The following is a 27,429-nucleotide window of genomic DNA, read 5'->3' as shown; positions in this document are numbered from 1 at the left end:
TCCATTGATTTTTCTCCTTATATTCACCCTAATTACTGACAAAAGCATGCAGATTTATGGCTTCACGAGATGCTGCAGGACTTTATATCCTCAGACATCAGCTGCACTGTAGTGAATTAGCCACTTCACCATCCATAAGCATTGCTCTAAATTGCTCTGTTTTGTGTAATCCTGTGGAGTCAGTGGAGCCTTACCTTTTGCTACTGAATATATTCTACTCAAATAGGTTAAAAGAAAAAACATCAACCCCCCCTGTAGTCATATACTGTCATCACTAAACACTATTCACTTTTTGTTTAAATGGTCATAGTGCTTGTGACCGTGCCAAAACCCTTTTTTTAGTCAGCCTTCCCTTTGAGGCAGACTGGGATTGCACATTTTCTGAAAATGGCAGGATGCATAAATGACCCTGAAATATTGTTTGTTTTTAGGTCGTGGACTACACATGAACACATATACAATATTCATCCATTCATTATCTACATCTACTTATTCCTATTTAGGATCAGCTGGAGCCTATCCCAGCTCTCTTTGGGTGAAAGGCAGGGGTACACCCTGGACAGGTCACCAGTCCATCACAGGGCCACAAAGAGACATAGAGTTTTTGGACTGTGGGAGGAAACCAGAGTACCTGGAGAAAACCCACACAAGCACAGGGAGAACATGCAAACTCCACACAGAAAGGCCCCTGCTGGGTTTCAAACCAGGAACATTCTTGTGAGGCAACAGTGCTCACAAAGCTATTACAAATGTTTTACAGCCAGAGTCTGTGAAATTGCAGCTGTTATTTTCTAGTAGTCTCCTGAAACGGGTCATCAGTTCAAAACCAAATTTAAAGGCAATTCTTACAAAATAAAGAAAACTCACGAGCTATGAAGCAAATAAAACAGTGATGTGTGATATGAGCTTTAAAAAAAGACCTCAAACACATTTTTACAGCTAGAGAAGATGCACCTCACACATTTGTGCAACTCCATCATCTAACAATCCTCACACGTTATCATAATACTTTGCTCACCAACAGTCTGCGGTGCCACTATTGCCGGATCAAGGAGAATTATTTCTTGGCACACAAACCACAGAGAAAAACAAGCTCAGTAAACCAGGAGGCTGCAGAGTCTAAGGCAGCACTCTACAGTAAGATATTTTATGCATGACAGTTCGGTCAGCTTTTCTGTACATGGACAGGATAATTCACTGCTTTATAAAAATTCAAATGAGTTAAGGTGATGCTAATGAAGCAGCAAAACCTTAAAATAGACTGAAGCGTATCAGCTTTTACTTTCAAAATGATTTAAGAGTGAAACGAGGGATCCTGCTCGTTGGTTGACTGCTTTGAATCCTGCTCTAGACCTTGGTCATAGATCATCTCCCTTTCTTGTCCCTTTATTATCCTCTGTCCACTAGGGCTGGAATGACCTGAAAAATGTAGTGGATGTCTAGTGAAAGTGGTTAGGACCCTTAGACTCTCACCTTCCTCTGTCAATTTTAACACAATAAGAAAATGCAAAATTGAAGATATTGTTAAATTTCCTTTCTAATCACCACCTGACTATATTTCTAGATTTGAGAAATTTGAGAGATTTTTAGATTTTATTCAAGTGTAATGTAAATCTAATTGTAATCATGGGTTTTCTCTTTTAAACATTTCAGATACACAAATGAGGGACGTCTTGCTTAATAAAACTCAACAGTTTTTACTCCACTGTGACATAAGACTGTGGGAAACTGATCCTGCCTGCAGGTTATTGTCATCGCTCTGCCATCTCATATTTTGTGAGAAGCTTGGCTCTTTTCTCTCTCTCTCTCTCTCTCGCTCTCTGTGGGTGTGGGGGTGTGTGTTGGGTATAGCCTTATTGCGCGCCACCTCTCCTCCAGTGCGTGTTCACGAGTATCCGCAAAGCCACTGCTGTTCCTCTCCAGACGCGCAGCAACCTGCAGTCCCCAAACTTTGATGAGCCTAAACCTTCACCAAGGCAAGAAAAAACAAGTCGGGCTGAAATATAACTGGAAGAGCGTATACTGTGAAATTCATCTTACAGGGTGAATCAGCTAATTCGTGTTGATAAAGGTGAGTAACCTGCGAGCTTCACGTTACAGTGAGCTATTGACAATGCGCTTTTATTTTCTGGAGCTGTGTGTTTATTTGAACCTATGTTTTACATGATCTGCAAGTGGCTCCAGAACCTAAATAAAGTTTATTACTGTCTATAAATAGTTTTGTGTTAATCTGATCATACATATGTTTCTCATTTTAATCCGGTACTAAGTGTTACATTATGTGCGTTTTGTGGCTCAGCACGCACTACACCTCTGGATGCCGTATGAGGCTGTTTCTCCACTTTTAAAGTCTCATCATTTTTGAAGCCTAACAAACAGGTGTCAACATGGAAAGCGCTCCGGTTGAAATTTTCAAAGAAGACACTACGTGCCTCTCCGCGCTGCTGGAGGACTGTCCGATGAATTCTTCATCCTGGGTGTCCGGATACCCAGAGACCCGCAACGTGACCAGCGACGGTAGCTGGGAGCAGGAGAGCATGTCTCCCATTATCCCCATAATCACTGCGGTCTACTTAGTGGTGTTTGTGGTCGGCTTGTTGGGCAACTGCCTCGTCATGTATGTCATCATTAGGTAAGGTCATGTTTTAAGTGAATATGAGAAGATGAGCTTATTAAATGGCAACTTGAACATTTTGGTGACGGGAATGTTTGAGAGAAAACTATTATGTCATTATGTCTTTTGGGGGCATGCACAGAAGCTTAATTATATTATGCAATGTGCTTTTAGATGTTTCAAAATATAAACATACGTCCATGGAGAGGAATCAGTTTCTCCACAGTCTCTGTAAATGTTATTGCTTGTGGAGATGGCACTGGCACCAACCCTTGGTTTTTTATAGTGACCTCTAGGCCATCTGGTCTCTGTCAGCACATTCTCCTCACTGTCTGCATTTTATTCTTGGACCAGTCCTTCACAGAAACGTGTACATTTGTAAGATGTGGTAGTATATTATTGATTTTTTTTTTTTTTTTTTTTTTTGCCTCTTTCAGTGGTTGACAAGTGTATGACACCTTATAAGTGGCCCATTTTATGAATCCAATAAACCCCAAGCCCTCCAAAGTAATATACCAATACTTAATAATAGACTTGTGGATATGATATTAATTATAGTTGACACCAGTGGCGCTTTATCAACTTGATAGCCTGTTTGCACCTCATTTATTGTTATTTATGGTGTGTGATAGCAACAAATCGCCTTTAATGTAATGTGACATGGAGCAGTGCCATCCAGTATGCTTCGGTCAATCAATTGCACTCTAATAAAGTCAGTGCCATATTACACATGGAACAACAAAGTATTTCTTCAATTGAGTTTAAAGGAATACTTTGACATTTTGGGAAAGATGCTTATTTGGATTACTAGAGCGAATGAGACAAAAAGACTGTCACCTATGGCCTGAACCTGTCAGCTGCTCATGTTTTGGTAAACAATGGTTATCTGGCTGCTTGCTGTTGTTTTATGAAAGAAGAATTAATCTCTTATTTTAACTCTTAGCAGGAAAGTGTATTTCCCAAAATGTCAAAATATTTACTAGAGGCTTTTATCTCAATGCAGCAAAACTATTAGTCCTAGGTTTGATATCATGAAACAAAATATCAATTCTGACAGATCCTATTTTAATCTCTGTGCTTTATTATATCTGGTAGATCCACAACTTTGCAAAAGTCATTATGTAGAGCTCTAATGCTGTCATATCTTAATAAGGTGAAACCAACCAGCTCGCACTCCACAGCATATCATACATAGCAATTAAGTGTGACTTAGAAAAAAATTACATTTCATTATCAAGGAAGCACGTGGACTAAATGGACACTGTTTAATTCATAATGAGGGAAGAAGAAAGGTCCTCTACAGAATCAGGCTGCTGTGGCAGTCTGATTGGATGGTTACCCCTGGTGATCTCTTCCATCTCGCTATTACAGGATAACTTTGCATTGTGCATGTTTTAACAGGTACACAAAGATGAAGACAGCCACCAACACTTACATTTTCAACCTAGCACTCGCCGATGCCCTTGTCACCACCACAATGCCCTTCCAGAGCACTGACTACCTGCTAAATACCTGGCCCTTTGGTGAAGTGCTTTGCAAAGTGTTCATTTCCATTGACTACTACAACATGTTCACCAGCATCTTCACTCTCACTATGATGAGTGTGGATCGCTACGTGGCTGTGTGCCACCCAGTGAAAGCCCTGGACTTCCGCACTCCAGCCAAAGCCAAGATGATCAATGTGTGCATCTGGATCCTGTCATCTGCAGCAGGGATACCTGCTTTTATTCTGGGTGGTACCCAGACAAACAGCGGTGAGGAAGTGTTTTCACTATCCCTCAATAAAATTTAAAACTTCCAGTCAGTTTTTAAAGAATGGGAGACTCACTTAAGGCATTTGCTGATTATATTTCAAGAGCAAAATATATTCTATGAAATCCAGCTGTCAGTGCAGTGTTTTCCATTAGCCACCCATCATGCATCACCCTTTCCAAATACAAATGATGAAGAAAAGGGTTTTAGAGAGAAATTCTTCCTTTGCATGGCAGATTAGCTATTCTGTGTCATTTTCCTAAAGCGATTTCAGTCAGTGGCAGACAGACTGTCAGGAGCACCACTACATTTCCTGGTGACCTGCCGTGGACAGTCAGCCTGACCAGTGATAATATAGCAGTAGTATTAGCTGATGCAAGTACCTGCTGGTCCACCAATATTATAAACAAGGCAGTGGGTGTTCTGTCAATGTCCAGGTAGCACGAATGAGTGATTCTGCAGCCTATTGGGAGCGTGATAGGGGATAGCTAGTGGTGATTTAAAATACACTACCCCTGATCAATGTTTTTAATAAGAGGATCAAAACATGCTGCTGATACTCTGCCAGTGTACATGGCGTGAACCCCTATTTGTAAAAGGTACACATTAAGACGTTGTCATACTGTGAGAGGTTTTTCCTTTATGGGAAACTAAGAGGAAATGGAAATCCATAATCAGCAGAAATTGACAGAACAGGTCAAAAACACTGAAGCACACACAGAACATACCCAGCATGTCTAGATAAAGGATAGTAACACAATAGCTGGTAGGCTACACAGTTGGCACATCTTATGACTTTTTGGAGGAATTATAGCAATGACACTGAATGAAAGTTATATTTCAACTAGTTAAACGTAGTAAACATAGAGAAGGACTTGTTAGTACTAGGTTACACACAGGCTGTGGGAAAAGGGACACACTGTAGCGTCTACTCACACTTAAAAACTCAGTATTCAGATAGACCTCTTGCTGGTCAGTGCCAAATATGTGGATTTTCTAATCTAAATAACTTTCCTCCCAAATGAACATAGTGGCCTCATCTAAGACTAGTCTGGTGCCTGTTATATCAGCAAATAGGATTAATATACACAATTAGCAGCCTATTGGTTTGCATTTACAGAATTGGCCTAGGATAGATCGAAATCCCAGCCTGAAATAATGTTTTTGTTTGCCCCTGCATGCAGTGAAATGTTATTTATGATAAAGCACAAGTGTTCTTCGTCATTTAATTCATTTATTTCTCCATCCTTCCTGCAGACATAACTGAGTGTGCCTTACAGTTCCCAGAGCCATATGTGTACTGGGACACGCTGATGAAGATTTGTGTGTTCGTCTTTGCCTTTGTCGTACCTGTGCTCATCATCACTGTGTGCTATTCGCTGATGGTCCTGAGGCTGAAGAGCATCCGAATGTTGTCTGGCTCTCGGGAGAAGGATCGCAACCTGCGCCGGATCACCAGACTCGTAGTGGTTGTGGTGGCTGTGTTCGTGGTCTGCTGGACACCTATTCACATCTTCATCCTCGTCAAGGCACTTGTGAGCGTGCCTGAAACCACTGCCATCATGGCTGCCTACTTCTTCTGTGTGGCTCTGGGCTACACCAACAGCAGCCTTAACCCTGTTCTCTATGCCTTTTTGGATGAGAACTTCAAGCGCTGCTTCAAAGACTGCTGTCTCTCAGCCAAACTAAAGGGCGACATGGTCTCAGGGAACAAAAAGGGCCCTAGCACCATCCGCACTGTCCGGGAGGCCGCTATGCCCCTGGAGAACCCAGATGGGACTAGTAAGCCAACATGACTAGCAGTGGAAATGTCTTCAATTTCCCACTGTGGGAAAGAAGACTCATATGTCCTGGGCTTAACCCGAGGCACATCAGTAATGTAGACTTTAGACTTCTGACTCTAATACTGTAGTTGGCCGTGGTCTTTTTGTTGTTAGAGGACATATCTTATGAAGTCTAAACAGTGCCAACACTGATGTAATCAGAGATCCAACTGTATTACATCTCTTCCATAATAGCCACTTTATATTCTTCTGGTGCATTCATTCATTTTGTTGGCAGGTGCAAAGAGGGAGACCATTTTGTTTAAGCAGGAAAAAAAGACCAAATCTGATTAAAGTTTGTCTTTAACATTTTTTAAATAATTTTGAAGTATTTGTAAGTGATGTTTATAAATACTAGAGCTGCAACAATTAGGCTAAAACTTAAATTGCTAAAAACTAAAATTAGGCTAAAAAATTTAGTTATAGTTATTTAGGTTCATTTATTAAGTCAAAAATGTTAAACATTTGCTGGTTCAAGCTTCTCAAAGAAGTTTTTCTCATCGGTCACAATAAATTAAATTAGGTTTTGGACTTGACAGGCAAACAAGATATTTGGACATGATATCTTGGGTTTTTTGAGTTTACAGAAGACATGCATACAATTTTTTTTATGTTTTATAGACAATGAAAAATCAAGAAAATAATAAGATAAAAAAATGTTTTACCATGAGTAAACCACCCAAAAGTGTCACGAAAAGTGACATCATCATTGTCCTAAGAAGTCATTAGAATATTTTACCAACGTTTCTCAGGAAAACAAATGATTATTTAGTATGAAAATTTGTAAGAAATTACTGAACATGGTAACATTAATAGCTTGTCAGTCATCAGTGTATTTATGGACTGGATTTATTTAATTACATTTTCTTTCCTCTTCTATTTTCCTTCTCTCCCCTCAGTTCAGCCAAGAGTCATTCTTTTCTGCATTTCTCTGTTGCCAAATGTGCCTTTAACAGTCCAGGGAAACTACCACATTATAGCAACAAAGTCATTCAATAATGATTATGGAATATGGTGAAACAGCATTTCAGGTATAAAATGATTTTTATACTTGTCTCTGAGCAGTAAAACGAATCACTGACAGCAGATATGTGCCAAAATCCTTTTCACATCTGTGAAGTTGTGCTGGTTCTGACTCATGTGTCTGACTCACGTTGGACTCTGAAGTCAATGGGCAGTTAAAAAAAGTAACATAATATCAGTAGCATCAGAGAAAGTTTATTAGTGATAAAAGTGAAAATCCTGGACTTGAATGTGCATTTAAAATTTGACAGAGGGCTCTCTATCAGCTTTGACTCTGGATCTGTCCAGATTGATAAGCTGTTAAATTTATGGTATATACTGTAATTTAATCACACGTGCTGTGTACGGCTTCTACCATGCTACACATAGTCCTACTGAAATACTCGTATTATTACTGTAGAGGAATATTTTGTAGGTGCAAACTGAAAACATAAATAGCTGTTGTGCACATGGTTAAATACAGTATATTCTGTCAATGTAAAGTATTATAGTATGTATACAGTACTTTATTTCATATATAATTATTTATATATATATTACAAAAAATCTTTTCACATTGAAATATACCATATTTGTAGCATGTCCATCATTGCTATGATAGTATAATGCAACATCAGCAGCATATGTTTGACAGACTGTGCTGTCATTTTGAATGTACTGCAGCTAGACTCTGTATTATAAATATTTGAATTAAACACGGAATCAACTCATTTGTTTCATTAGGGAAGAACTTGAGCTAATATTTAATTAATTCAGTAATAAAATCCATTTCCATTAACTCAGTTACTCTTGCATCACCTAAACACAGGTTTTTTAGGTTTGAGATAAATGTTTTTTATTGTCAATAAATATTAAATAAATAATAAATATTGCAAAAATACATGTACCAAATGTACAATAAATACATAAAATAAATAGAATTTAAAAAATGAAATAAGAGAAATTGTTCAAAGAACCATTACTGTGACCAAGACATTTTATTTTTTGTGCTTATTGTTTAAATCTGCAGCTCAGTACTGGTTTTGTCTGCTGTCAACTGAGCAGGAGACATGTTTATCTAAACATCCTGTGTGTGAAGTGCTTAATATTAAAGTAAGTAAAAAGTCCACATTGAATCCCTTTTCTTCGTAGTGATGCATTAATGTTGTTCTCAGTAATAATAATAGTAATAAAACTATTGTTTATGTCAGAGTTTGACAAACATTTTTTATTATCTGTAGTTTCTGTAGCGGAGGTGACTTTCAGTGTGAGGTCTAGATCCTTTTGTAAAAGCTTTTATTATTTTAGTGTATACCTGCAGCTCCCTCTAGAGGACAGAAAATGACATGACTAAAAGTACAGTGTGTCTGCAGTAGCTTCATGACAGTCATCTATGTCAGTGCTTGTGATTAACAGAAAACAAGTTGTGTTTGTGCGTGCATTATTGTTTATATTGTATTATTGTCTTGTCTTTAGGAGGAATTAGTCTGTGACTGAATGAACTTCCCATTCGCCACAGTTCCTCATGAAGTGGGTGGACAGGATTGTCCAGTATGGAGTTGATTTTCTCCACCATCCTTTTCTTTGCCACAGCCTCCAGACTGTCCAGTTCCAGTCCAACAACAGATTTTGCCTTTCTGATCAACTTATTTAGACTTATTTACTTTTTAATTATTATTTAACTAATTTAACTTTTTAAACTATGTACTTATTTAGTTATCAAGATGTTGTGTCCCCTCTCAACAGCTTTTTAAAATGTTGATCAGGACTGATAAGACTTAAACACAACTGTATCAGTCTGTTGCAGTCTTATCATCTTGCTGTTCACTTTAACAAGCACTTTAATGTTTTTACTATACTTGTCCACTCCACAGCCTTCACACCAATCAACACAGCAGTATTTCAGTAATAAACAGTAGGTGTGTTATGGATATTTTCACAACAGATAAAGGAAAATATTTGAACTTGAAGCACATCAACAAAAACACTTAAAAGAGCCCTTAAGAAGGCTTCGTTGTTTACAAATAAACACATGACATCAGCAAACCCCCTGGAGGGTGTGGCTAGGCGTGCGGTAATCATGTGACTCGCCTTACGTCATCTCAAAGTTTCTTCCGGGTGTTTGCTCCGACTGTAGGTAAACAGCGAAGCCGTTTTCTTCTTCACTTTGAGCCTTAATTTCGCCGAAATGAATCGTATATTTGGCAGAGGAAAACCTAAGGGTCCCCCACCGAACCTCACAGACTGCATAGGAAGCGTAAGTACGATCTTATAATAACTTTTTAAACTCTGACTCCAACAAAGTAAGTTAGCTGGCATTAAGTCACTGTTAGCCAACTTTACGAAGAGAAGCGAGGCCGGAGTTTGCCGTGGTTAACTAGTATTTTGTCAGAATCAGCCAAAAATACTCGCACAGAAATGAATTATTATCGTGATGATTAGATTATCGATGTATTATCCAAGCAGGCGTTTTCACCAAAAACTATCCACTGATGATGTCTGTCGAGGAAGTAAAAGTATTTAAACAAAACATTTGGTCTGTGTGTTCTGGTTGAATCAGATTTGTGTGATTTTTGAGCAGGAATTTGAGCCATATGACAGTTCAACAGAAACCATGTTATTCCTTCAGTGAAACCAGTTATACAGGTTGGTTTGTCTGGGCAGACCTATTCTCTGCCCGGAGTTAACACGAGGAAACATATATATATATATATATATACCAATAATCAGTTATCCTATATACATATATACATGTGTATATATATATATATATATATATATATATATATATATATATATATCCATTAGTTAAACTGGACTATTTATTTTAAAACGCTTCTATAAAGATGAGTCATTAAATCAGTTGTACCACAAAAGTTGATGTCTTGTTTTGTGTTTTAAGGTTGATTCCCGGACGGAGTCGATTGACAAGAAGATTGCCAGGCTAGATGCTGAACTGGTGAAATACAAGGATCAAATGAAAAAGATGAGAGATGGGCCTTCAAAGGTAATATTGATTGCCCAATGCTTTGGTGATTTAGATTTAGATTTGAACTTTACCCCTTAAAAGACGTCATCAAACAGTACATAATACATTACAAGAACCTGACCTGAAGCAAATGGTCTAAAATTGGGAAAATTGTAATTACAATTGAAAACTAGGATATAAGAAGTTATTCATTGCCACTTCATTGTATTTTAAAGTTTTTTATGCTTGACAAATTTGGGTTGGCACTAAAACAATAATACCCAGTCCTACTGTACTATAGCCTCATTTTAGTTATTATAAATTATCAATGTGTGCAATGTGTTAAATATTTTCAATATCTTCTAGAACATGGTCAAGCAAAAAGCCATGAGAGTTTTGAAACAGAAGAGAATGTAAGTATTTTTTTTACTACGGTACTAACCATGTAATATTATGCAGCTATACTGCAAAGGCCTAACTTTATATTTGTGTTCTACAGGTATGAAGGCCAGAGAGATAACCTCATGCAGCAGTCATTCAACATGGAACAAGCAAACTACACAATCCAGAACCTTAAAGACACTAAAACCACAGTAAGAGACAAAATTATCAATTGATATACTAGGCATGATTTTTACCTTCTCAAAAGGACAGTAACAGAATACAACATGGTTTGATACTAACATCTTTTTTTTGTTTCTAGGTTGATGCCATGAAAGTCGGCCTCAAAGACATGAAGAAAGCATACAAGAATGTGAACATTGATAAGATTGAGGTATTTATGTTTTGTAGGTTTACTTTTTAGATGCCATAGTAGATAGCTGTGAATATATTCAAAGACACTGGCCCCATGTTTTTCTTCTAAGATAGCATTCTGCACTACTGTATTATGTCAGAGGAAGCCGCTCTCAACATTGTCTTAGTCAAGAAGTTACTATAATAGATAAGAAAATATTTGAGTTGCAATGATCTTCATTTAGTTGTTGTACAGCTGATCCTGGATTATTTAAGAACCTCAGGCTGAGAGTCACCTCTGGGTCAGAAACATCCAGCATCAGCTGGAAAAAGAAATTATGGGTTGCACCATCTGTCTTTTTGCCCTGGTGATCAATATGGTGGCCGATTCAACTGAAGTGGAATGTAGAGGCCCTCTAACCAAATGTGCAGCCCCCGATAAGAGCATTCATGGATAATCTGACTGTTACAACAACATTGATCCCAGGGGGGGAGGTGGATATTGCAAGGCCTCGAGAAGCAAGTTACAATGGATGAGCCAGTAATATCTTGCAACTCCCATTCAGTGGTCTCACTGAAAAGTTTAAGGTGGCACTCACAAGAGAAGCCCTTCAGTACAGAGCAGTACAGAGACTTCTGGGACCAGACGTTGTCATCAGCCGGCATCGATGTGAGAACAGGTACGGGGTGGAGGGCAGAGAAAACTGTGGAGTTGGCGGAGTCACAGCTGAGGCTGAAAAAGCTGGTTGGGACTTTAGCAACCGGGAGAGCAGGCTTGGGATATTGCCCAAAGACCCAAGTTGACAAAGTCTAGGGAAAGAAGAGACACCAGCTAATCCAGGAAGAGGTCTGAGCAGGTGTAGAAGAAGAGAAAGTGAGCAGGACGGTGAGGCACATGCGTCAAAATGGGAGATTATCCCCCAGCTCAAGATCATCTAGGCAAACATTACGCAAGCTGACTTCCATCGCATCCGGTTCCTACCAAGCCTACCCAACCTCCATGTGTGGGGCAAAAGTGAGACACCTGCATGCCAGCTATGTTCAGGAAGAGGCTCCTTAGGACCTCTGCTAGGTAGTTGCCCTCGCAGTAGGTCGCTATCGCTCAAAGCATCCTGCCCTGAAGAGAACTGCTTTGCTGCTGGGACGCAAGCTGGGGTCTGATCAACCCTAGGTCGCCTGGGTGTAGGTGTCTGATGTTGAAAGACTGAAACACCCATTGACCCCACATTACATCACTGATGATCCGTCCCAGTGCATCTAAAAGATGTATTGTACACACACTTAATAACCCTCTTACACAGTAGATGGATTAAACCAAATTTTTTTCATCTCTTTAATTTTCTTTCATATAAAGGATATTCAAGATCAGCTTGAGGACATGATGGAGGATGCCAATGAGATCCAGGAGGCCATGAGCAGAAGCTATGGCACACCTGATGTTGATGAGGATGACTTGGAAGCAGGTTAGGAAGACACTGCTAAGCCAGAATTTTTTAATGTTTGGTTTAATGCAGAGGCCACAGTACAAAAGAAACTTATAGCTTACAGCTTATAAAGAGATGATACTGCATATAGCACCATCTTCCACTAGAATTAATCTTTCCCATTGTGTTTGTGATTTTTTTTTTTTTGGATAAATACAATAAGGCTTTCATAAGTCATGCTTTTTAAAGACTCAAAATACATATTTGCTCATTTTACTTTGATGATTTTGAAATTCCAGTAATTATTAATTGCTCAAGGCTAATAAAAAGCATACTATCATTGAGAACTTACACACAAGCTGCTAGTGGTGGGTGTCATTTGCTGTCATGTCTGCTTGATGCTGTTTTCACAGAGCTGGATGCTTTGGGCGACGAGCTCCTGATGGATGACGACAGCTCTTACCTGGATGAGGCTTCAACAGCTCCTTCCATCCCAGAAGGTGTGCCTGGCAGCAAGTCAACTAACAAGGTATTTCAGTTTAATATCACTGCCAGTATTACTGACAGATTTTTGCATTTTGCAGTTTTCATGAATGAGCATTTTCCTTTTTGTGTTTCAGGATGGTGTTCTGGTGGATGAGTTTGGCCTTCCTCAGATTCCTGCTACATAAAGGAGCAGTTAAAACACTAAGTGCTAGTTTTACATGTACCATTGCCTTTTTCTCTATTTATCCAACTGACACTTCGTTGGCCCTGTGGTTGTACTGAAAGCCAAGCATCTTCTGTCCAATGAGTGGGGAAAGCCAGAGTGTAAAATCAGGTTTCTTTATTAAAAGTTGCAATTATTCTATGAACAAGCTTCATATATATCTGAGCTAGTTATTGAAATTAGGATTCTTCTTAACTTTGTACAGTTTCTGCAGTGCTCTTTTGGCAAGAATAAATTATATTTTTCAAACAGTACTTTGCCTTCAATAAATCACAAATATTTCAAAGGTTTTTTTTTTTTTAAATCACTTTATTTGTCAAGATATATATGTGGAAGTCAAAGATCAATAAGTTAGGCACCTTCATTAGGCAATGACTTTCCAGCAAAAATAAATGCTGATAAAACACTCAGCAAGTAAAGACTTCAAATGTCACATCCATGTCACAACACTGCATTGTGTTGTTTCTACCATCACCAGCTCAGTCTGTAAGTGTGAGGGAAGATTTTTTTATGCAGATACTCCACCACACTGGTCTTGTTTTGCAGTTTTTCAAACTCATAGTAAGGAATCTGGAAAAAATTAACATATTTCAGTCATTTCATACAAACAAATTTCTAGCCAGGTTAACAGACTACATATTTTATATTTTATTATATGTGGCACATAGAGATGGTGACATCAAATTATCAAAATGTTTTCAGTACCACTGGGAAAAAAAACATTTCAATATGCTGCAACACAATGGCTGTGCAATGACTGCTGGCAAAATGTGTAGCAGAAAAAAATAAATGGTAACATGACATATTCGTCTTGAATGACTTCAAAACTGGTCGATCCTGGGTGAAGAAACTGCCATCTCTACTGCCACTTTTCAATACACAGATCACACATGTGAGCAGATGAAAATGCCTTATAAAGCAAAAGCTTGTTCTAACCTGAACAACTTCATATCCTAGAAGCCTCAGGTGTCGCTGCTTGATGCTCTCTTTTCCAAGTAGCTGCCTTGTATTTGTACTAAACCTTTTTTGTCCATCAATACAAAGAGCGATCCTGCAACACACATATAACTCTAAAATGTATAACTGCTGCTAAAATCGCTCTGAGTTTCAAGCTTTTAAACATGAACTTTGAATTTTACATTCAGTACATTTTTATTGTGCAACCTTGTATAATGCATAAAAAACTTTACCTCTTATATATGTCGTCAGTTTGACTTGCAGGCAGAACGTATCCCTCTTCATCAAGCTTTATCTCCACATCTACATGAACAGGAAAAATATTACGCCTTTAAACAGTGAACTGCAGGAAGTATGTGGGAGATAAATAGTTCTGTGGTGTTACCCAGTGTGTAGCAGTATGGTGTCAAAACTTTAGATCCAAAGTATGAACGAGCCCCAAGCAAATCAATCAGTCCAGTTTTCACAGAATTGTACAGATGTAAATCGACTGGTGTTTCCAGAGAGTATCGAGGCATGAGGAAAGACTTAACACGGTACGGTGGAAGGAGCCTGGGACCCTGAGGGGGAAAAAAGAAAACAAGGGAGCAGGTGAAGACGACTGCTGTTTCCAATTATACTGTAGATTTTCTCAAGCCAAATTACAAAACACTTATTAGACAAACCCAGCAAGCTGACGAGGTGTGGGTTTACCACAGATAACAGGAATGCACTGATCCTCACATGACAATGGCATGTTGAGCCAGAGGGCGTGTCATTTAGCTGGACTGCCCTCATATTAAACGTATTCAATCCCTGACCTGTTTTTAAATACTCCACCTCATAGAAAGGACACTCCAACTTCACAGTCATGTAGAGCTGTGTCAGCTGTGCCAGAACAACCCGGTCCATGTCTGTGTCTTGCTCTACCACACGAAGATAAACAAAACATATGGAAAAATGCCAACATTGGACAACTAACAGTTTCTGGCACACATACAACCTGTGGGTGTCTGACTGAATGTTTTACCTTGTAGCTGCTGGAGAAAATAACTGCTGAAGACTTTGCAAACAAAGTTAACCGGGAACCTCTCCACCAGGATGCAGGAGTGGAGCAGGTTCAGCAGTGTTCGAGCTCGGAATTGTGAAAAGCGTGTGTGCAGGATGTTTTCAACTTTCCTGAACACTTCACCAGCGTTGGGCGGAAGATATCCTAGCTTCCCAAAAGCCATGATCTGTCTGGTCACCTGGTTGGTGCTGTAGTCATCTGCTCGGTACACAAAGCTCTCAGCAACAGCATCAAACACAGTCGTGGAGAGGATGTTCCTTCGGCTGAAAAACTGCATCACCTTGGTAATTGTCTCTGGATGGAAGGTGAAGGCCATTGAGGGCACGTACCTCTCCATCGCCTCAACAAAATAACGATCGCTGTGACCAAAGTGCATTAGTGCCCCAAGCACAAGGTCAAGCTCCTCATCAGTGAAGTGTGGTACATGCCGCACAGCCTGCTTGCACAGATTAATTACTAGAGGCATGGCCTGCATCTGATTCAGGGTCACAAGAGCATTGAGCACCATGCTGACAGCAGCAGGGTCCATACGGGATGTGACTGTCACAGCTTGGGTGTGCATGGCATTCAGCAGGTCCCTGTATTTTCCATCTTCACCTACACTGCCTTGCAGAAGTCTATAAACAGCAATGAGGTCCGCTACGCTCCACTGGGCAGGCTCCTGCTTCTGTATTTCCTCCATCACCTGCCCAAACATTGCACTGCCAGGACCCTCCATGGCCAGCATTGCTTGGCCTAACGTGCACAGCTGACCTACAGTCATCTGACCCCTGTCCAACCTCTCCTGGCTCTCAGACACCAGCCGCACCATCAGCGTGCTCCAGGGATCTAAGAAGAGACGTGTGCAGGCCAAGAGGGCTGATACCAGCCCACCATCAGTCAACCGTCCAGAGTCCTGCTCCAGCTGGAAGCACAGAGCTCTGATGGTGTCCTCCTCCAACACTGCAGGGTCCTTGAGAGAGTTTCCCTCCTGCTCCAGGTCGGCCACTCGGTGAAGTGCTGCTGCAGCCATGCTGTCAGACAAGATCTCCATTGAGCACAGCAGCCTGAAGACCTGCCGGGATGAGGAGCAGCTCCTCAGACGTTCTCGAAAAGCCTGCTCCTCATCTGCTGTGGGTCGATGCAACTGGGACAGACGGAACTGAAGAAATGAATCTCTGTGGAGTCCCACACAGCTGCTGACAACAAAGGACGCTTCCCTAACGGTGGTGGTCAGGCTCCTGATCCGGGGGTCTGGCTGGATATTCCTGCAGCCACTTCTACTGATGCGCCTGTAGGTTTTACATAAAGACTGAGTTGCACTGCTGGTACTCAGGAGCTTGGTCATGGGGCAGACAGGTCCTAGTTGAATCCGGACATGCCCGAGCAGCGGAAGTCTCTTGATCAGCTTTAGAGACATGGCTCTTCTCCAGGACTCCTCAAAGTGAGCTGGTTTCAGAAACGACAGGTACACAGCGTTTACACGCGCTCCCAAAAGGCACAAACTCAAACTATGTCGGTAAATTCAAATAAAACCACAGCCTCAGCTGCCTCCTTCATTACTCCAACCTTGAGAGCTGCTGTTAGCTAACGTTAGCTTCTTAGCTGCTAGCTTCCTGACTAACGTTAGCACAAACACTGGCACTTCTGCTCTGGTTCTATATTTTCTACAGGTCTGACACTGAGACAGACACAATAACAAGCCGAACTCGTTAAGGTTCATACCTGGACATCGTGACTGCGGCAAACGTCCAGACGTGCACGTAGAAACCCGCTGGCAGAGAAGACGAGGTCCTAACGTGTTTCCCTATGGGTCATGAGGCGTTCAAGGCACCTTGCAATTATAGGAAGTTTCGTGAATCTAATAAATCAAGTCAGGGTTTCGTGGTCGAAATCATTCATTAAATTGACCATGTAACAGAAATGAAGCTTCAGCTAGGTTAATTGATTCTTTTAAAGTTAACCGATGAACTCTAATCCTACTTTTTACCAAATGCTAAACTGGTTCCACGGGTTTTAGGTTGATCTGAAATGACATGAATTGCTCATCATCACGATGAACTTCTTCACACGAACACCACCATAAATAATTTTAACAATCTCTTGACTTTTAAGAGATTTTGTTGCTTCATGTGTAACCACTACATGTCCGACGACAATGGGAAGGTAGCACAAAGCACATTGCACATGCAAAGTTTCCATTCGGACAGTAGAGGGCAATACAACCCACACAATAACTGCTAAGGGTTACACCAACTATGAGCAAATTATGGCTCCAGATGTCTTGCAGGTTAGAAAGTTAAACCTCAACTACAAGACATAGATCCAGAGCAGAGCTTAATATGCATTCTGAACTGCAAGACGTTTTTGTAAACGCTCTCAGTCCACTACATTGAATATCACCAAAAACAGTGGGTACATCTTAAGAATGTTTCTTGAGGGGATTCACAGGAAGTGTGGGTGAAACACCATAAATCACCAACAGTGAGACTCTTGGTTGGTTACACTAAGTCTTTTCAAGCTGTGCTATTCTTACTTCTATGTAGGGTGTCCAAGCTTTTTGTAGATGCCACAATTTTCCAAAGTTTTATGGTTATGAGACAAAGACAAGACTACATTAACATTTTCAATGTGTAATTGCTGCTCAGCAGGTGTTTTATGTATTTGGTAGTACTCCCGTGACCACAACAGGATCCACTGTATAAAGAAATACAGCAAAACACTGTTAAATAATTGTTTCAAAACAACATATAAAAATCACTTTTATTGAGCTGGTTACAGCTGTTACTGTTTATGAAATGTTTGTACACTTCTTTTAAATGCATGTTATGCAATGCTCTATGCTATAATTCCCTAAGAGCAGAGCGTGCATAGTGATGGACGCTTGAAAAGCATTTTTAACGCCTTCACTGTCTTCAATGGTTGAGACATGCCCTCAGTAAGTGATAACTACTGACACAGCTGATGAGTCAGCTGTAACTGGACACCTATTTGATGGGATTAACCTTTCCAGTCTTGTCTTTAACTCAGTGTCCTCATGTCCATTTGATAAGGATTTTTATTACATGATGCAACTGACTGGATAACAAGTTACCACTACAGGTAATCATTGTATTTATGCCACAAAAATGCAAATGTTTTCAGTGCAGGCTGCAACTCTGCATTTGGCCTACAAGTCCTCAGCTAGCACTAGTCAGTGCATGTTCAATGAATTTGTGAGGAGACGGTGTGAGGAGCAGACCTGTCTATACTTGACAAGTATTTAAGGAGGGGAAAATGGTGTAAGCATTTCAGTCAAAATAAAGACAGAAAAACAACACTTATTTCAGTTGTCATTTATGGATGATAGACAGCAAAATTCAACACAATAGAGAGCTTTATTTAGAAAGTTTCTATTATAAAATGTAAAAAGTCAGCTAAAACCAATCACACTAATAGCAAAGATGCATCCCTTAGAGCTTCCAAGGTGCTGCCACTTCACATCTTTTAATGAACAGAAAAAAAAATAATAATTTCACAACCTATTAGAATGGTTTTTTATCTCAGATGTGTACGTAAATTTGGCAAAACTGGAAATTCACAAGAGAGTGGACAGTTATTGCTTTGGTTTGTTAAAAAAAAAAGGGGGGTCTCATATTGGGAGAGTTGGGACATGCAGCACAGTGATCTAGCTGACAAAGGAGCAGCTGAGAGGAATATGCTGGCATGGCTATTTAATCGTCCTTATCCTTGGCACCGTGCTTTAGGATGCGTGTGAATTCCACATAGTTGAAGTTGTTTTTCTTGTCAATGGGGGCCTCCCTGAAGAGCTCGTCCACTTCCTCGTCTGTAAACCGGTCACCCATTGTTGTCAGCAGCTCCCTGAGGTAATCTTCCTGGATGAAACCTAAGGGATGAACAAAAGGCATATCAGATAAGGAGACATTGAATAAGAACTATAATCATTTGAAGAATTTTCTTTTGCTTGCAAATGATTTAACTGCTGTCTGGTAAAAGCAATTTGTTTTAATTACGTTGGACTGTTTAACACAAAGACATCTTGTTTTTATTTTGTGATTTCTTTAAATAACCTTTCTCTTCCAATTTTATACTATCTTGCCACCAATGCCACTAGGTTCCCAAAATGTCAGAATTTACCTGTCCCTTCCTCATCGAAGCAAGCAAATGCATTTCTGATCACATCCTCTGGGTCTGTGCCGTTGAGTTTCTCTCCAAACATGGTGAGGAACATGGTAAAGTTAATAGGCCCAGGAGCTTCATTCATCATGGCCTCCAGATAGTCTTCATTTGGATTTTTACCTGCATAAAATGACAGATGTAGTGCACTTCAATTTAAGTCCGGCAATTAACAACTACTACAACCACTACTACTACTACTACTACTAATAATAATAATAATAATAAAGTTACATTTAAAACAGGTCAAAATTGAAATATGTTTGCTTAGAGACGTAGTTTTCCAAGAGGAAACATTACAAGTGCACACTTGAATGAATGGTGATTATTAATAATATAAAGTTGATCTCATCTCAAATGAATGAAGTGCTGAACTAAATGTCTAGTACGCTGAACTCATGCTGACATAACTTCAGCTCATTCTGAAGTAGAAATGGTCTCAGGGACTCATACTTACCCAGTGAGGCGAGCATGTCATGAAGGTCCTCTTTATCCACAAACCCATCACGGTTCTGGTCAATCATGTTGAAGGCCTCCTTAAACTCCTGAATCTGAGACTGGTCAAACATGGCAAAGACATTGGAGGTTGCGCGCTGAGGGCGCTTTTTTGTGGTCTTCCCCTTTGCTCTTTTGCTAGACATTTTGACTGTTTTCTTTCTGTGGAGGTAAAAACAATAAGCATAAAAGCTTGTTTATATCGTATTAAACACTGAGATGAACATTTTAGGTTTAAAGAGTGTTGGTCAAACAAAACCAGCAATGTTAAGACATATTTGTGTGATGATGACAGGTAATTAAAAATTAACTAAAATCATTCAGTGTCATCAATGAAAAAAAGGAAATAAGCTTCTGATCAATGCTAATGTTTGCCTCAATGACATAAAACATCATTTAACAATAGAAAGAGCAGAAGAAAACATAAGTTGACAGAAGCCATGAATGAGTAGGGAAACAATCTGGCTGAAGGTTAAGTAGATCATGCTGTTACTCAAAATAAGATTTTGTCATTTGTGCCTATGAATTAGAGGTAGGGCAATTTAATTCTCTGGCAATGAATCCCCAGTGTGGTGTCCCTTACTGAGCTATAAATGGAAATGTTCATCATGTTTTTAGGTTGATAAGCTCACTGCCTTCACAGACCACAGGAAAATTCCCTTATCAGGCAATGTCTTGAATGTAGACTTGAGCTATCCAGCACTCACATCTTTAAGTTGACAGTTATCTATGTTTTTGTTACATGGTGCTAATGGAAAATGGACTTAGCCATCCTGAGCAAGTATCTGGAGCTGGTGCTTATACTGGTGAGACGAATGTAGGCTGAAAGTTATTATGGGGGAAAACTAGCTATTTCAAAAGCTGCATGAATAAATAAAATGCACAAACATGAGTAAGAAGTTTCAAAACAGTTGTGTCAATTATTTTAAATATAATATATGAACTGCTCATTACAAATTCCTAAAGCCCACAGACACATTCAAATTCAAATTAGATAAAAAATAAATGACAAGAAGAGCTGCAAAGTCTTACAAGAGCAAATCATAAATCCAACTGATTACCAAGATGGCTGTTTATTAATTTGTCATCTGGTAAACATTAGTTGAATCGTTTCATAGTTCAGTGCTAAAAATGTTTCTAATCCTCAAGTTTGTAATAAAAGTTTTACTCAAAATGTAAATGTCATCATAAAGTACAGATAGTAATTGAGGTCAAACTACCATCAGAGAAACAAAGTTTATCAGTGTATCCAAGAAAAACAAATCAATCGCTAATAAAAATAGTTGTTCAATAATATTTAGTGCGAATGATGATCCAGAGTGGGCATCCATACTAAAACGAACCATCAGACAATAGAAGAAAAAGCACAGATAGTACTCATAGAACAAGATCCGATCAGGACTTTAAAAACCAATAACTTTGAAAACAGACAGACAGCAGGTATCAGGTATCACCACCTACCACATAATAAAAGCCATAAAAAGGACAATAAATACATACACCAATGCAGAAATATTGGTGAAATTTGTTTAAGTAGTATACTACTATTTGTTTAAAGCAGCTCTTTGTGCAAAGCATTTCAGCGATGCTGGGCTCCTCTTCCCAGCTTTCAGCATTCACGCGCATTTTCTGCAGTAGCGAAATGCGCTTTCTAGTTTTTTTTTTTTTAACTAAAAATTTAGTTGCGTATTTTGCAAACCGTGAGTTTCATTTTTATCCACTTGTCAATTTGCTTCAGGAAATAATCTTTATAATCTTCCCAAAGCCCTGGGCCGTTGGTACGAAGCGCTGCACTGCCTCGATGACTTGCGGCCTTGCTTGTGCCATTTAGTGCGCATCGCTAACATCGGAGAACAGGATCCCCGGACAAACGGCTCACACGCTGATTTTTAATGTATAAAGATGACAAGTAACTTATTAAAGTCTCAAATTGCCATTTATCAGCAATCGGTTAAGGGTTGAAGTCATTACGACAGCTATTGAGGCTTTAGCCTTTAGCTAACAGTTAGCCGTGTTTTTAACACTAAAAATAACACAGCCAGCGTAACAGTTTTGATAGTGGCGGGGAATGTATGATATCCTCATAAAGTATGTATAATGTAGCTAACAGAAACATCGAATTAAACTAAGTCTTACCTGACAACAAGCCGATACTTGTAAGCTAGCCCGGTGCTGCTCTTCTCTCAACCACCGCCCTTCACTTCCTCATAAAAACACTGGCTTCCGCACAGATAATCAGAGCAGACCATTTTCGGCGTATGGGGGGGGATCATCAATCATGAAACTGTTATTACTCGTTTTAAACACAACTAACGCGTTATTTCAATGTAAACGCCAAACTGGAATTTCTATTGATAAAATAAATTAGAAAACAACTACATTGTATAACCATTCGTGATAATAAATTATACAGTGAATGTTCACACCCCATGTAAAGTTAATGTAACTTCCACAACACTCCCTTGCTGGGTGACGTTCATGCTTGTGTCCTTTTAAGGGAAGAAAGTGCACATCCTGTTTTGCATTGTGCAATGACACAATAAACACAATAAACACAATAAGGCTTAACCCCCAATACATCATCATCAATACTGTTCAGGAGAGCTAACACTCTCGCATTTACCTGCATTTAATATTGCTGTTGTTTTAAATCGGGTAAATGAAGCTAGTGTGCTAACATGGAAGGGAGGCAGATGTGTGTGGCAGATGTGTTTGTTTGTTTAAAGAGTGTATAGGTGAGTATAGGCCAGGTGAGTTTATTTGTATGCCACAATTCATACACAGGGTAATTCAAAGTGCTTTACATAAATAAAAGACAAGTTAAAAGTACATAGGCAAGAATTAAAATGAAAAAACAGTAAAATATAGATTTTGAATAGAATAAAAAATCATCTTTAAACTAAAAGACACTGAGTGCAGATAAAATATTTTCACAGAGGTTGTAAAGGGATGGTGACCCTAGCCCATGAGGACAAAAACAGATGACATAACGGTTAGTACAATAGCACCATATACCAGAAAGAGATTGTATAAGTTAAACACTCACCCACGGAGAGCTGGGATGAATGTTAAGCCACAGAAATCTATTTCTATTATAAAGGGTGTGTCTTTAAATAATAGGTTTTATTAATGGATGCGGTGGATTCCAACAGTGCGGAAGAAGTCGGCTAAAGGGTTAGGAAGGTAGTAGGATGCAGCTTGCAGTCAAAACCTTATTAGATATGAATAGTGGGCTTCCATGGAAATACACACCTAATATATTTAACTGTGTATGGATAACTTATATTACAGGCTTATAATTACTGACCCAGTAATGTGTACACTTTAATACTGCAGCTGGTTAGAATAGAACTGATTTGAATTATGAAATGATTATTCTTCTTCTAAAATTTCAAGGCATCAAATAAATAATAATTACTTCCTTCTTTAATTTTGTAATAAAGTATCATGAAATGGAAATACTCAAGTAAACTAGAAATACTTCAAAGTGTAAGTTAGACACTGGAATAAATGTACTTTTCACTACTGTTTAACTGGGTATTATTATACAGTACCATGTGAAGTTTATCTCTTTATGCTGGTTGTATGATACTTACTGTATAAAAAAATAGTTATAATTTTAATAGCATGATTTTTATCTCAAGGACTCTTCAACATAGCTGAAAACAGTGAAAGAAAAAAATTATAGGAATTTCATAAACTATAACCACGAGGTAGGAAATGTTAATAGGGTTAGGGTAAAAATAGGTACTGACTATCCATGGGTCAGACAACAGCTGGTACCCTGGTGTTTGCGGTAAAATGAGGCTTAGTGCTCCAGGACTTCAAAAGCAATATGGAACTGTTGACTCACTGGTTAAAACAGGTCACATCTGTCTTTTGTGCAGCTGTCACATCATTTGCAAGGTTGAAAAATAGTTGAACATGTACCAAATACACTAGGAGGATACAGAAGCTGACTGTCGAAGAAAGACAACTCAAACAAACTACAAATCTCACAGATAGTGTGTGTGTGAGAGAGAGGTAACGGACGTTCAATAAAAGGCAATCTCATCAGAAACCCAGAGGACTCATCCAAATGGTCAGGGCTCAATGGGACCAAGACTGCATGGTGTGTTTGTGTATGTATTGTATGTAAATACTCTTGATTTTCTACAGTACAAGTGTGTTTGGGTTTTTTTTTGTACATGTAATAAAAAGATTAGATTACACTTGTATAAGAGCTTGGAGTTGGCTCACCGTCACACTATACAGTGCAATATAGTGCTTTGATTGGCTAAAACTCAGACTAGTTGTGATTTTTATTGATTCGTTTTTTTATTTGTTGATCTGCTCATTTTGCAAATTATCATGGTGGCCAAAGCTGAACTGTTATTCAGGAGAAATGTCCACAAAGTACCATTTGGCCCATTTTAACATAAATTATTATTTTATTTTATTTCATTTTATTTTATAAAATTTCATTAGTAGGCAATAACCACTTTCATTGCTTCAGGTATTTTTTATGATTGAGCCTTTTCAACAAGATTACTGCTGTGTGTACAGAGACATAAAGATATTGTGCTCACCTTCATCAGGTATCGATGCTGTCAATGAGCTGTCAGAAAACCCAGATTGGCACATTATACTGTAACTGTTTTATTATATACACAGTGTATTTTTTCTTTGTAGATAATTAGTTTAAAAAAAATTACAAAATTACCCTACAACTACAACTTTTGTTTTGGTTGTTCTACTGCTATTTTGTTGAATTTATGGTTGTTACTGTTGTGTTATGCATTGTGCCACTTATATAGGAAATAAGTCACCTGTGGAATTTATGTAAGTCATAGTGTAGTACATGTGTTGCGCCACTTAAAGGCAGTAATGGCGCTAAGAGGACTGACAACAAGGCTCTTACGGCAGAAGTAAATCAGTTCAGTCGTAAACTGGAAGCAGTTCAGTGAAAGCCATTACTGATCAATGCTGCAATGTTTATTTAGCATATGACATCAAATATGTTATAATTCACTCACTGAAAAGAAGACTGATCTGTGGGATTTTCCATTTTGAGCTGGAAATTGGACATAAACTGGGTTCATCCATTATCTATACCCGCTTATTCCTATTCAGGATCTACTGGAGCCTATCCCAGCTTTCTTTGGGTGTAAGGCAGGACTACACCCTGGACAGGTCACCAGTCCATAACAGGGACCAACGAAACCTTATCTCTACCAGATTCTCTCTATGATTCCTTGATAAATATAACAACCAATTTTATTTTCTTCCGACCCTTATAATTTATTAATAATCTGATAGAATAATTAGCACCGGAAAAGGAAATGGCCTATGAAAAAGACTGAGCCAATCATCAACCAGGAGCCGTGCGCAGTGGGCGTGGCCGTCCATCACGTCCTTTTAAATCCTGAGCGGCAGTTTGGTTCGGTTTGGAGCCAGATAAAGAGCAAACAGCGCCTTGAAGTTGAGAACTACCTGTTCTTGAACACTAAGAAGAAGAAGAAATGAGCGAGCAGGTGCGGAGGCAGAAACGAGGGAAACCTGCAGAATAAACGTCATTATTCAGCTGAACAGAGTTCAGGCTGTGTCTGCAGGACTATGGTCACAGAGTCTGTCAAAGGTAAGACACCAAGTCTTTAGGAAAAGACACTCTGTTGGTGTAGCCCTCCGCTCATTATTTGTCTGTCTGGGCCTACTACAGGTGCGTGACGCTCGAACACATAGAGAAGCGTGGCCGCATGGCGGACTGAGCTTCAAGGCCTTTAGGCTCAAACTGCCTCCTGAAAAACACGTCGGATCAAGACCAGACATCGGGTCTGCAACGTGTGGATTCATGAGGGCCCTGAAATCTGATTCACAAAGGTGAGCTTGTCCTTAAGTAACTGTGGCGGCTCAGGGAGACCGGTTTTATCCATGAATCCAATAGCAGGCCCACCAACAGTCGGTTGTCCTGGGCCTACAATGACCCACTAACTTTAACATGTGCTGGTTTTATTCGTCAAAAATCCAACTTTATTTAGTTGTCTGCTAAAAAGCTTATTTTTATCTTATTTTTCTTAGTTAAAACAATTTTACTTTATTTACCTTTAATGCAAAAAAAAAAAAAAAAGAAAAAATGACAGCCAGGAAATTGAAGCGTCAAGTATTAGTTGAAGCACATTAATGTTCAGAGACTCGGTGAAGTATCCATACAGCTCACATCAACCTTAAAGATGATTTTGTTCTGGTCATGAAAGACACACGGCAGGCACCAGTCTCCCAAAGCACCTGAGCTTTTGGTTTATGTAGCAGCTCAAAGTGCAGAGACATTTTTTGTTATATCTGGCCGTCATGACTCTACCTCTCTCCCGTCCTGGCCCCTGTGCCGGAGTGAAGCCAAGCCTGTAGTGATTGTTTTAGTAGTTCGTGTGTAGGACTTGCGGTCAGGGTTATTTCTTTATCTGTCCAGCCATGGCCACTGTTCCACAATGAGGCCTGTGTTTAGGTGCTTGGTGTTATAGCTGCTGCTGTGTTCAACATGGCTGCTGTGCTGGGCACCCACTCTCTCCGTCTGTTGAAAAATAATAAATATCTGATGTAATAAATATGTGGTAACGATAATTACAAAAATAAAAATCTTGACTACTGTGCCGCTCTCTTTCTCTGCCTGTTGTTGGTTGTGTAGGTATAGGGAAGGTGTCTTGTCTTGGCCATTGTGCCTCTGATGCTTGTTGTTGTGGTAGTTAGTCCTGTCTTCTCTCCAACATAGTTTTGTCTGTACAGTTTGAATCAATGTTTGTGTACTAATAGTTTTTAGGTTGGGTTCCAGCTGCTGTGAAATGAAGGCATAATGCCATTATAATAAATAAATAAAAGGTGTGATGTGCCTACAGTTTTGATGCGTCCCTAACACGTCTCTATCGGGTTCCATACCACTTCTTTGCCACTCTTTCTCTTGGCCGTGTATGTTTTCACCATCCAATGGATCTTCAACATGGATCTACATGAGGTAGGAGTGACAAGGTAATTGTCACATGGTAAGTGGTATGTTGTGTTTGTGCCCACTGTGCTGCAAGTCACGTCCAATAACCGCCTGCTGTCAGAGAGTAGATGGTTATTCGACCTGGTTTGCAGTCATGGTGCCACGGTTCACGTCCAATAGCTGCCTGCTGTACTACAGCCGAGGGCCATTGGACAACGCTCTTTCCCGTCGGTCTTAGTATAACATAACTTAGCATGGTCTTTCAGAATGACTATGGGTAACTTAGGTTAATGATTTAAAGCAGTGACCTAAGTATGATAGGTATGTTTTGTACTTTCACATGGCTCTCATGTGGAAGCTAAAACAAAACAAACATTAGCTCTAAATATGTTAGTCAGAGTAGATACATCATTAAAAAAACTAACAAGATCCATCTGTTTTTGACTGCCTTGTCATTTCTCAACTGTCACTTAGAATAATTAGTAGTTTGTAATTTTAATTGCCTTGTCATTTATGTATCTCTTAGTTGTTGATTGCTTTGTCACTTTTAAAATGTCTCCATTTTCATCTAATCTATATTTCTTTTTCACTTCCAACTAATTAGAAGTGGCTGGGCTGGTGCTGCCAAGAGAACTGACCTTTCAGTTTTGGCTCTTATAGGTCTTTGTTGGACATAGTCAGTGATGCTGAAAGTCCAGTTGCAGTTCCAGTGCATCTGACTTGATTGTTGTGTGTTGATGGTGCTAAGAGGTCTGACTTGTCTGATTTTTGGCTTCAATAGACCTGTTG

General features: G+C 39.3%; 4 protein-coding genes across 5 annotated transcripts; 2 read left to right on the top strand and 2 right to left on the bottom strand.

Moving 5' to 3' along the window:
• The first annotated feature begins 2,387 nt into the window (after positions 1–2,387).
• Positions 2,388–6,322, top strand: LOC113121614 (kappa-type opioid receptor-like). Of its 2 annotated transcripts, none has more exons than XM_026292269.1 (3): positions 2,388–2,632; positions 4,016–4,368; positions 5,624–6,322. In XM_026292269.1, the coding sequence occupies exons 1-3, from the start codon at positions 2,388–2,390 to the stop codon at positions 6,160–6,162; spliced, it is 1,137 nt and encodes a 378-aa protein (XP_026148054.1). In that variant the 3' UTR covers positions 6,163–6,322. The 2 variants fall into 2 exon arrangements, with proteins under 2 accessions (XP_026148054.1, XP_026148055.1); XM_026292270.1 differs by having other exon boundaries at positions 2,601–2,617.
• A 2,970-nt stretch (positions 6,323–9,292) lies between these two features.
• Positions 9,293–13,281, top strand: chmp5b (charged multivesicular body protein 5b). Its single transcript, XM_026292469.1, has 8 exons — positions 9,293–9,448; positions 10,094–10,198; positions 10,526–10,572; positions 10,659–10,752; positions 10,863–10,934; positions 12,249–12,357; positions 12,732–12,847; positions 12,939–13,281. The coding sequence occupies exons 1-8, from the start codon at positions 9,380–9,382 to the stop codon at positions 12,987–12,989; spliced, it is 663 nt and encodes a 220-aa protein (XP_026148254.1). The 5' UTR covers positions 9,293–9,379; the 3' UTR covers positions 12,990–13,281.
• On the bottom strand, positions 13,131–16,873 carry fastkd3 (FAST kinase domains 3). Its single transcript, XM_026292467.1, has 7 exons — positions 16,737–16,873; positions 14,994–16,460; positions 14,804–14,889; positions 14,370–14,544; positions 14,218–14,287; positions 13,964–14,078; positions 13,131–13,597 (listed from the first exon to the last, which is right to left on the bottom strand). The coding sequence occupies exons 2-7, from the start codon at positions 16,429–16,431 to the stop codon at positions 13,499–13,501; spliced, it is 1,983 nt and encodes a 660-aa protein (XP_026148252.1). The 5' UTR covers positions 16,432–16,460; positions 16,737–16,873; the 3' UTR covers positions 13,131–13,498.
• A 1,457-nt stretch (positions 16,874–18,330) lies between these two features.
• On the bottom strand, positions 18,331–21,944 carry myl12.1 (myosin, light chain 12, genome duplicate 1). Its single transcript, XM_026292465.1, has 4 exons — positions 21,819–21,944; positions 19,645–19,844; positions 19,149–19,310; positions 18,331–18,897 (listed from the first exon to the last, which is right to left on the bottom strand). Exons 2-4 carry the CDS (start codon positions 19,826–19,828, stop codon positions 18,725–18,727), a joined length of 519 nt encoding a protein of 172 aa, XP_026148250.1. The 5' UTR covers positions 19,829–19,844; positions 21,819–21,944; the 3' UTR covers positions 18,331–18,724.
• Positions 21,945–27,429: the final 5,485 nt, after the last annotated feature.

The sequence above is a fragment of the Mastacembelus armatus genome, chromosome 20, assembly GCF_900324485.2.
Source record: "Mastacembelus armatus chromosome 20, fMasArm1.2, whole genome shotgun sequence".
NCBI lineage: Eukaryota > Metazoa > Chordata > Actinopteri > Synbranchiformes > Mastacembelidae > Mastacembelus > Mastacembelus armatus.
Note: the sequence above shows the minus strand (reverse complement) of the source record. Positions and strands in the feature narration are given on the sequence as shown.

Coding starts and splice junctions, on each gene's coding strand:
- LOC113121614 (XM_026292269.1), top strand. CDS start 2,388: ATGGAAAGCGCTCCGGTTGAAATTTTCAAAGAAGACACTACGTGCCTC. Junction 2,633..4,015: donor GTCATGTATGTCATCATTAG/GTAAGGTCATGT, acceptor ATGTTTTAACAG/GTACACAAAGATGAAGACAG. Junction 4,369..5,623: donor TGGTACCCAGACAAACAGCG/GTGAGGAAGTGT, acceptor TCCTTCCTGCAG/ACATAACTGAGTGTGCCTTA.
- chmp5b (XM_026292469.1), top strand. CDS start 9,380: ATGAATCGTATATTTGGCAGAGGAAAACCTAAGGGTCCCCCACCGAAC. Junction 9,449..10,093: donor TCACAGACTGCATAGGAAGC/GTAAGTACGATC, acceptor TTGTGTTTTAAG/GTTGATTCCCGGACGGAGTC. Junction 10,199..10,525: donor TGAGAGATGGGCCTTCAAAG/GTAATATTGATT, acceptor AATATCTTCTAG/AACATGGTCAAGCAAAAAGC.
- fastkd3 (XM_026292467.1), bottom strand. CDS start 16,431: ATGTCTCTAAAGCTGATCAAGAGACTTCCGCTGCTCGGGCATGTCCGG. Junction 14,545..14,803: donor TGGAGTGTCCTTTCTATGAG/GTGGAGTATTTA, acceptor TTTCCCCCTCAG/GGTCCCAGGCTCCTTCCACC. Junction 14,288..14,369: donor ACCATACTGCTACACACTGG/GTAACACCACAG, acceptor CTGTTCATGTAG/ATGTGGAGATAAAGCTTGAT.
- myl12.1 (XM_026292465.1), bottom strand. CDS start 19,828: ATGTCTAGCAAAAGAGCAAAGGGGAAGACCACAAAAAAGCGCCCTCAG. Junction 19,311..19,644: donor TGACATGCTCGCCTCACTGG/GTAAGTATGAGT, acceptor CATTTTATGCAG/GTAAAAATCCAAATGAAGAC. Junction 18,898..19,148: donor CTTCGATGAGGAAGGGACAG/GTAAATTCTGAC, acceptor TTCATCCCTTAG/GTTTCATCCAGGAAGATTAC.